The sequence below is a fragment of the Odontesthes bonariensis genome, chromosome 11, assembly GCF_027942865.1.
Source record: "Odontesthes bonariensis isolate fOdoBon6 chromosome 11, fOdoBon6.hap1, whole genome shotgun sequence".
NCBI lineage: Eukaryota > Metazoa > Chordata > Actinopteri > Atheriniformes > Atherinopsidae > Odontesthes > Odontesthes bonariensis.
In genome coordinates, this window is record NC_134516.1 from 19020918 (window position 1) to 19030855 (window position 9938).

The 9938-nt window shown below is 42.3% G+C and overlaps 1 protein-coding gene across 1 annotated transcript; it reads right to left on the bottom strand.

Annotated features, from left to right (window-relative positions):
- Positions 1 to 1633: 1633 nt before the first annotated feature.
- On the bottom strand, positions 1634 to 4186 carry LOC142391396 (complement C1q-like protein 2). The gene is made up of 2 exons (XM_075477169.1): positions 3473 to 4186; positions 1634 to 2822 (listed from the first exon to the last, which is right to left on the bottom strand). The coding sequence occupies exons 1-2, from the start codon at positions 4070 to 4072 to the stop codon at positions 2643 to 2645; spliced, it is 780 nt and encodes a 259-aa protein (XP_075333284.1). The 5' UTR covers positions 4073 to 4186; the 3' UTR covers positions 1634 to 2642.
- Positions 4187 to 9938: the final 5752 nt, after the last annotated feature.

Below are 9938 nucleotides of genomic sequence, written 5' to 3' on the forward strand. Positions count from 1 at the left end.
ACATTGTTGATGAGCACAACCCGTTGTCTTTCAAACCGTGTCTGTGCCTATAGGCCAACGCTCTGACCCTCTGCCCCGCCCGCGTTGATTCAAAACACATCTCTGCGTTGTGATTGGTTTAGTTGCCATCTGCCAGATTCAGGGCAGTATTTTCAAAATGAAAAGTGGTTCGAAGCCAGACCCAACCGCAGGCAAAACATTTTGCCGTCCAGCAGTTGGCGCTGGTTTTCCAGGCTAATATTCCTTAACTTACAGTAGCTCGATCCAATAGTTTTGCATCACAGCTGAACATCATCTATTCACGATGGAGTCAAAAGTGTCAAAAGGTGACGTCCAACAAATAGGTGAAATAAAAATAAAAAACAGCTTGTGGAAATAACTAAACTGTGCAGAATACAAATATAAACTATTAATACAGTTCGACTTGTTCCACGGCCAGCCCACTGAAAATATCCAAAAGTCCTAATGGAGCTAAAGGACATTCGGGGCGGCACCTGGAACCCGAGGGACCCGCTGCAGAGAAGCCGGTTTGTGAACGACAACGTGGTGCAACGCATTCAGACAGGCAATGGTTTTCAGGCATCTGTGAGAGAAAATATGTGCAGGCAGATTTCAGGCAGACGTGAACTCCTTGTATTTGATTAAAAAAGAAAAAAGAAATGTCTGAGAACAGATAAATAAGCTAAGAGCAACTTTTTTTTCAAACTGTATTTATTGGCATATATGAGAACAAAACCAGAACAGAATATGAAAAAAGATTCAGTGTATTTGGTTATAACGTTAAACACATTACTCCAAGACCCACAGTTTTGCTTGCTATAGCAGCCTAAGTTACCGTTTAAAGTTCTTTTTGCAGGTTTTCAGTTTGCACTGACCATTTAGAAATTTCAGCGTACTGCAATTTTAAAGCTGGGTTCATATTTGTTCTCAAATCTGTCCTCAAACAATTCTCACAAGCTTCCAACAACCTTCAAAGATGTGTAGCTTTGAACAGTAATTCCTCCCATTCGTAACAGCCATTACCACGTTCAGTCCACACAGGCTTAAGGGTAAAAAGAAGACATAATCCACAAAAAATACATGTTAAAAGTTCTATCTGTATCGTCTAAAATCTGTTGTGAAAGTACGGTAACACACACACACACAAGTAGATGACTCTTGAATCCTAATATTGAACTTCGGGGGGATATTTTTTTGGCAACAAAGAAAAATCTTGATTTATTTTTGATAAACAGTAGTAGTGACAATAGTATAATTTCCCATGTATATGCTTACTTATTTAGAACGGACATGAAAAACTGTATGCCTGATCTTTATCACTTTGTTAATTTTTTTTTTGTATATGACAACATGCTTGCTTTCTGGTGGGGAAAAAATGGGAATAAAACTGTGCTACGAGATAAAACTAAAATAATGTGGCTAAAAAACTCATTATAATTGTCTTTTTGAAATGTGTGATTCCATAATTTTGTAACAGTTACAAAGAAATCTTTAAAACATCTCTAGAACAAAGCTAGGCGTTTAGCTTTGTTCGGCAATTAGCTTACCAGCTAGCTTTGTCTATTAGCTTACCAGATAGTTGGTAAGCTAAGGGCTATCATGCCCGCTATTAGCAACATGCTAGGACTACTTATTCAACTTAGCTTTCTATTTCTGTTGTTGCTAGCCCCTGACATTTTGTTTTATATATCATTTTGTGTCATGTGACAACTAGCTAGCTAGCTAGCTTTGTCACTAATGGCAAGTACATTTACAAAAGATTTATTCAAAAAGATGTCTTTGGGTGGCTGCACTTTTCCGCAAATTTGTTATTGTAGAGTAAGTCAACTGCGTGGTACAAACTGCATTATCTTTGTTTTTTACTGTACCATTTATAGCCTCTTACGGTAACTTTGCTAACTACTTTCCTCCATTTTCATTGCAACATTTCAAACATTATTTCATGACATGTTATTATTTTATTTATTGTAGGTAATCCAGGCTTGTGTCAAGTTGAGACTAGACCCCCCTCTGCTGGATCACGGGGCAAACTACTTCTAGTAGTCAAATGCGTATTCTGTCTGAAGCACTTATAAACTTTAATTTTTATTCAAACCATTTACTGAAGGTTGACAGCCTTTGTGTCTCTTGTTTGGAAGTTTTGTCTCAGTTTCTGTAGAAGTCAGTGATGTGAAGATGGTCAAGTCTGATCAAATTGTTCTCATATTTCTTTATTTTTCAGATTGATCCCAATGAAAATGATGGGTTTCATCTGAACATTTCAGTTTTTAATTATGCTTTGAAAAGGCCAAACAATATATGTTGCATTTCCTTTAACCTTTTTTGCAAGATTAAAGTATTAAGGCCTGTCTTTTTAAGTTTCCTCAAAGGACTTTAGGAAGGTGGACAACTTTAGAAACATTTTCTCCTCTAAATTACGCTCTAAACTACCTGAAACCTCAGTTCTTCCACGCTCTTTCCCTCACGACCTCCAACTGAACATAAGTTAAAATAAATACAGCCTTATCTGTTAAATGAAAACAGAATACAGATGAGGATAAGCCAGTTTATGTGACATTGATGTGCAAAATAGTAATGCATTAGAATTTTTACTTGTGGTAAATTTCAAGGATGATTACAGTCCAAGGCCTACTGCAGCAGGTTTAGTCGGGGTATAAGATGAAGCCAGAGAAGGTGCTGTACTTGTTGTTATTGCCTCCATGAGCTTTGCCTCCATCCAGTTTGACGTAGATTTCGTCTCCAGAGTCTAAGTGCAGCACGGCACTGTTGCTGGCGTAGTCGTAGTTCTGGTCTGCATCCTGAGCTATGGCACTGGCCCGAACCTGGTTGGGAAAATAGAGATAGAATCGTAAAACTCAAACAAAAAGAAGATAGTAGACATATGCACTCAGTGAAGAAAGTTCACATATACCTAGGAGGCAAAGTGAAACAGCAGTGGTGCGTAAAATGATTAGATTCTAATAATAGAGGAGATATAAGGGGTAAACTGGGTTAAGAATAAAATCAAATTAATCCCAGTCACTTACATATATTTGAACTCAACCTTCTGTCAGAGCCTATAATGACTAAATGTTAGTCTGAAATCTGACCCGCAACCAGCTGCTGTAAACATCTGAGAAGAAACACTCATCCGGAGAGGATTTCTGCACCAGTGCCACTGTCCAACAGTGAAGGCACACAGGCTCACCGGGCTCATGTTGTTCTGAATTCAGCTCGATTGGATGTGCTGTTATATAACTCGTGTTAACCGTTGTGTAAAGATCAGCTTTATGCCGTCTGGTGCGCATTTGGTGCGTAAAATCCATATGCGTCTTTCTTTTAATATTAAACTTTGCCTATTTTTTTTTTATCAAATCGGAAATAACCAGATCAAGTCTTTGTCATTGTGCTGAATGCAAAGCGGAGTCACTGGGATTTCTGGTCTTTCCACCAGTATAATAAGATTTCCACATGCTTCATAATCACAGTCTACCTGTCCGTTCTTGCACAGGTCTGCCCACATGCTGGTTCCGTCTCCTCCGCGCATCAGCACATGGTAAGTGAAGAAATAGATCCCGGACACATGGCAGGTGAACTTTCCGGTGCTCGGATCGTAGTGGTTCCCCAAGTTTGTGATCACGTCGTCAAACTTTAACACCTCGTATCCCTCGTGTGGATTCTTCAGACCTACATAAAAGGCGACCCTGAACCCGCCGGTTGTGGAGTTGACGCCGTCTGCCTCGCTGTTGTCACCGCCCGCTGTTCCCGTTAGCGCGGGGAAACCGATTTTGCTGTCCCCGCGCTCTCCCGGTGGCCCCCTCGGACCCGGGGGTCCGGGTTCTCCCGGTGGACCCCTGGGACCAGGCTTCCCAGGTCGCCCCGTCTCCCCGCGGCTCCCTTGCGCCATCGGCGGCTGCGGAGCGACACCGTTCACGTTCTGGATCACTTCCATGGCGGTGGCGCCTCCCGGTTTGGGGTTGTACGGGTCGCACACCATCCGACAGGTGCCCATCATCTCGTAGTAATGGGCGGAGGTCTCAGAGGAGCGGAGCATCAGGAGCGGGACAGCGACGGTCAGAATTAGCAGAACCATCGCGATGACGGTCACCAGGACCACCACGGACCACTTTCTCCGCGCACGGGCACCAATGGACGACAGAAAGCCCGTGGAGCCTCTCTGGCCTGGAATGGTGACGGATAACAGAGGGGAAGATCAGTAGAATAAAAACAAATAAGATGAAGTTAAGAAAGTGCGCGGAACTTGGTCCAGCTACTCTAATTCGTGACTTGATGCTCCTGGGCAGCGGCTGCGACCAGAGAGGAGGCGCGCGTCTTCGCTGGGTGCGCGCAGACAGCTGCGTCCAGTTGTTTGCAATGATAAGACCGGAAGATATGGCTTCAAATTAAAGCTGCATCCCACAGACAGGGCGACGTAGACATATGGAGAGCATAGTGGGAAAAAAATGTGGGAAAATAAGCCAAACGCAGCTTATTTGAATAAAACTGTTATTTTAGATGTAAAAGGTTTGATCCACTTGAAGAAATAAGAGAGATGCATAAAGTCAAATCTCAGTAATAGAGCTATTTATGTCAGGGGCAGAGCCTGTGGGTGGCCTGGGGTGGCCATGTCCAACTCAGTCACCACAAAGACCAGAAACATAGGCAAAAAAACCCAGAAGAACAGTTGAAACAGTAAAAAAGATGCATTAAGAACACTTTTTCTGACCCAATCTTACCCGAGACCCAAAAGCAGTAAAAACTGTGTTCTGAATTTCTAAAAAAAACACCATTCGATACTCAATACAAGGGACGAAAGAATTGAAGAGCTGAGGAAATGCTGTGATATTTAAATCTTAGAAATATCAGATTTCTCAGATTTCTATGAACAAACATAAAGCACAGGTAAAACAAACCTGAAAACTGTTAAATTCTAAAATAATTCAATGTTACTTTCAGACTATTAATACGAGTAAGATTAAACTGAATAAAATGAGCAATATATTTTGATTTTGGAGAACATTAGAGACAATGTTTGGACATGATTAAATAAAACCCTTGTTTATATTTGTGAGGAATCTCTCCATGGGTTTTGTTTATTAGTATACGAGTGTATACGATTCAGATGATGCCGCATTCAGTCAATAACATGACTTTACTCAAGCATTTTAACCTCTTCCTGGTGGGGTTAAGACAATATAATGACATGCTTAGGATCAGAAAACAATCACAATTAGTGTCAGAGAACATCCTTTACAACACAAGTGCCACATTTATGGACAACGTAATTACAGATCCTTTCCACCTGCATCAACACGTTACCCGAATGCACGTTAGTCTCTTTAAACTATTTTTTTAAATAAATGCTGCATCCTGCTTGCTGCATTATATACTTTAAATATTAGATTATTTCTAATTCTAGAGAACATGACATCAGAAACTGCTCCTGATCTCATTTTATCTGTCGGAGTTTACGTAAACATTGTGTACTTCTCCATGGCGTGTGACCAGCTACCCTGCAGCTGAGTGCCACAAAGTAAAAACAAACATAAAAAAATCAATATCCGTGCCACCAGAGTGAGAGAGTAAGGCTCAGATTGCCCATTTTATTTATAGTTGGAAATGAAAGTATGTTTGTTTGGTCTCCCGTGCAGTTTGTTTGCACAGAGAAGTCGGACACGGCGGAGGCTGTCTGTTAGTTTTATTTTGAACATGAATAAATCCAGGTCAAAGTCAGATTTAATGAACAGCTTCAACTCACAGCAGCTAAATACATGACCAAATATTTGACTCAGACCACGAGATGCACTTTCAAAGTCACATCTTATGGCTGAGGGCAGGTTCACAATGGTGACATCAGCTGACTGACTACTTCATACAATTACACGCACACAGAGGGACAGTAGGGGGGGGTTATCAGATAATATATGCCAGAAGTGGACCAGAGACACCCTCAGCTCTGAGCTCTCTGTGGCTGCGGGGACATATTTGATGTCTTGTTTTATGAGGTTTAGTGCCATAGGTCCTGAATTTAGATTCTCCATCAGATTAAGATTCATGCCTTGCACATAAAATCACGATTCTGTTGCAGACAGATTCGTTGTGAATGCCTCTTCTGCCTCTTTTCTGTCTTTTGCTGAGTCCAACGTGGAATTTTTTTCTAATTATGGCTCTCAAGCTCCTCATTCAAAAAGGATTTTCATAATGAAATTCATCAGGTATTTAGATGGATATTTAGATAGATAGATAAATCTATCTAAATATTCTATCCATCTAAGTATTTCCAGGGAGTGCAAGCTACTCAGCCTTAAAAATAACTCCTACTGATTTTAAAACATTTCCTCAAAGGGTTTGAAATACTTTAAAACTGCAGGCCGGCGCAGCTTAGCATCAGCAATTGGAGCACAGGCCACACATCCATAACAGAGGCTTTAGAGCTCAAGGTGACTGGGAGAAATCTTCACTGGCTGAAGACGAGGTTTAGCTGAAGCCGTGCACCCCCACCCAACCCCCAACCAATTCCAGCTTGTTCTCAGTTCAGCTGTAAACATGCCGCCAGCTTACCTGCTCATGTCTGTAGGTGAGAAGGAGCACGACAATGTCGACATTTTACCATTTAATGAAAAATATGAGCTCATCTCGAATCTGATGGCAGAAACACGTCTCAAAAAAGCTGCGACAGGAGCAACAAAAGGCTGAAAAAGTGAGTGGAACTAAGAGGAAACAGCTGGAGTGTCATGTCCATGGGGTTGAGTCTTTTCTTGTTTTATCATGTTTTAGTTTATTTCATGCCTTAGTTTTCTTAGTTCAGGTCTTGTATTTAGTTTTGCCATTGTTTCCCCCACACTCATTAATTCATTCACTTCACCTGTCGATTTTTCTCAGCTGCATCCAGTCATTCATCAGTTCCCTCAGTATTTAGTCTCTCTGGTTTCTCACATTCATTGTGAGTTCCTTTTCACTTTACATCCTTCACCACAGTCACAGCCAAGATAAGTACTTTCTAGTTATGCCACGTCATGTTCCTTGTTTTGTTTTGCCTTATAGTCCGTGAGCCAGAGGGGTTGGTCGTTTCCGAAAAAGTGGCAAAGGTTACCATACCTTTTCTGAAAGCCTGGAATCTCAGCTTTTCAATGATATATGATGGCCATCCGACAAGAGTAGCTGTTTTGAGTTATCACACTTAATGTAAACTAAGGTTGAGAAAATAATGCATATAAAAAAGCAGAACACTGACATAACTGAAAATCTATATTGGACATGTTGGAATATTTTAGTTTGTTATGTTTGGTATCATTTTAAAGGGGAGACTCTGGGCCTTCTTTTTAAATCCTTTTGTGAACATTTTGGATAAGTACAGCCAACCCTGGAGCTCTTCAAACTTTTAATCACACACATTTTCCTGCCATTTCCGCCTAAGTCATCTTATGTCTTTTAATCCTGTGGCACCAGGGAGCATCATAGAAACATAATCCAAACACTGAAATACTGGCATGACCCTAAGGATTCAGAAAATGTATAATTTACCCATATTATCTGATTTGGAGGGGGTGATTTTCAGTCTTATTTCAGACATGGCGTTTGAGAAAATAATGCGTATAAATTAAGCAGAACACTGACATAGCTGAAAATCTGAAAACAGTATCACAAATAACAAATGAGACATGGATTCCTATGTTTTAAGGTGTGGTAAACCCAATTATGACATTGCCATTACTGTAAGAGGTCAAGGTCATGACCTTTAGGCATGGTCAATGACATTTTATGACATTTTTGCACAGATTGCATCATTCAAGGCCACGACACTAATCAAACTCCTCGTTGGAATCTTCATCAGAGGAATAGGATTGTTCCTCATCAGCAAGATCATCCTTCTGGTTTTTGCACTGTCTTGCATGGCATAGGTCAGTGCAGGCCAAGTTGTTGGCAACACACTGACATGATGGAGTGACACAGTCCCTCTTGCATGAGCAGGACAGAAACTCAAGCGCTGCTTGTGGACTAGAGTATGGCTACCCGACCGAAGCCCGACGGGCCCGGTCGGAACCCGACGGGCCGGGCCGGACTCGGACAAAAAATTTGAATGTCTTGTCGGACTCGGGTCGGGCTCGAAAGCAAGCAGACATCGTGAAAATTCTAAACAGCCAGAGGACAGGTGTCAGTTCATTGCAAACGTCAGTTTTTGTGATAAACATAAATAATTGAATATGCATAAATGAAAATGTTGGTAGGCTATTCGTGCCTCATGCCGTGCAGCATGCATCTGTGTGCATCTGTGGTCTGTGCATGCTCGGTGCGCACGCACGCATATCGAACATTCGAACAACTTTACATTAAACACGTGCGATCAGTGCAGCCGAGCTCAGTTGGCTGGAAGCGCTATGAAGGACATTAAAAGAAAAATAGCTTCCGGAGAACTGAAAGTCGTGGAAAATGAGAGGGGGAAATCCACTGTGTGGAAACGCTTTAAGCTATAATGGATTATGGTGGATAATGGTGCGCTGTCACCAATGTGTATTTACTGATTAGGGTGCGCCGTCTTGCGTTGGTCACTGGTCTCGGGCTTCCGGCGGGCTCGGACACAAATATTTTAATTAATCTCGGGCTCGGGTCGGATTTGAGAACTTTTCTGTCGGTTGAGGGCCGGGCTCGGACAGAAAAATCCGGCCCGAGCCAGGCTCTATTGTGGACCAATGGAGACATTGAACCAGTCTATGGAGAGCTGCAAGTCACCATCTTGGGCCACTCTAGACCACCCATGCTCAACTGGGGAAGGAACTTCAGGGTTGTTCTCGAGGCATCTTCTCCAGATAGCACCTTGATAGTTAGCTCTGAGACAGTGCTTCCTGAGAGAATCTGAGCATGGAGGTAACTGCCAGGATTCTATGCCTTTCTTTGCACAAAAAAGTGCATACCTCATTTCATTGATGTTGGTGATTCTGGACTTGGAGCTGTACATTTGACATGTGAACTCCTGTAAGGCTGCATACAACTCAGGTGTCATTGTCCAGTCTGCCCCAACCTTCTGACAGGTCTCACAGAAGTTTTCGTTCTTCTGAAGAAGTTTTAGGGCTGACACTTTACCACGACCTGCAAATGCACTTACAGTGTCGCAGCCTGTATATGCGTGTAAACCAGGCAAAGCCTGACACAACTGTGAACCCAGACCACGAGCGAGTTGTGAGATGTTTATGTCACTGGTGCGATTCTTTGTCCCTGTCTTCAGGAACAGGTCACATGTGAGTACGTCACTGGTAGCCAGGCTTATCACCAAGACATCAGTGTCATCAGACACAAGGATGACAGATTTGTGACCAGTCCTTGAAGCATGGCAAGCATGGACTAGCACACGGGTGTCAGCCTCTTCCTGAGTGGACGAAAGGTCTGCTACCTTGTGCACTCCCTGTTGGGTCAGCTTGTAACACTGATCTTTGGCTGTAGTGTACAGAACCTTTTCACCGAGTCTTGTTCTAGACTGTTCTTTGCCCCACTTTTTGAGCAAGAAGGTAGCAAGATTTGTTTTGTTCTTGTTGCTTTGTAGGAATTTCTTCCATTGTTGAACTCTGTGCCCTGCAGTGATCTGTTTGACCTCTGTGCCTGAGTCTGCACCTCTGGCCACTCTCTCCATGTGTTTGATAGAAGCCTCATCATATACATCAAAAACAATGTCAACACGGGTGCTGCGGCTTGCTTCAGCTAGCACAGTGGACAAGGCATAGTCTGCAATATCAGCAAATGTCTTGCCATCACCGTTCAGCTTCTGAACAAGTGCCATGCCATCTGCTTCATTTGAGTGTTTGGATTATGTTTCTCTGATGCTCCCTGGTGCCACAGGATTAAAAGACATAAAATGACTTAGGCGGAAATGGCAGGAAAATGTGTGTGATTAAAAGTTTGAAGAGCTCCAGGGTTGGCTGTACTTATCCAAAATGTTCACAAAAGGATTTAAATGAAAGCTCAGA

What these genes read in the sequence shown, in the direction of transcription:
- LOC142391396 (XM_075477169.1), bottom strand. Translation starts at nt 4,072, where the DNA reads ATGGTTCTGCTAATTCTGACCGTCGCTGTCCCGCTCCTGATGCTCCGC. An exon ending in ACCTGTGCAAGAACGGACAG is followed by an intron (nt 2,823 to 3,472) that starts GTAGACTGTGAT and finishes TTTCCCAACCAG; the next exon opens with GTTCGGGCCAGTGCCATAGC.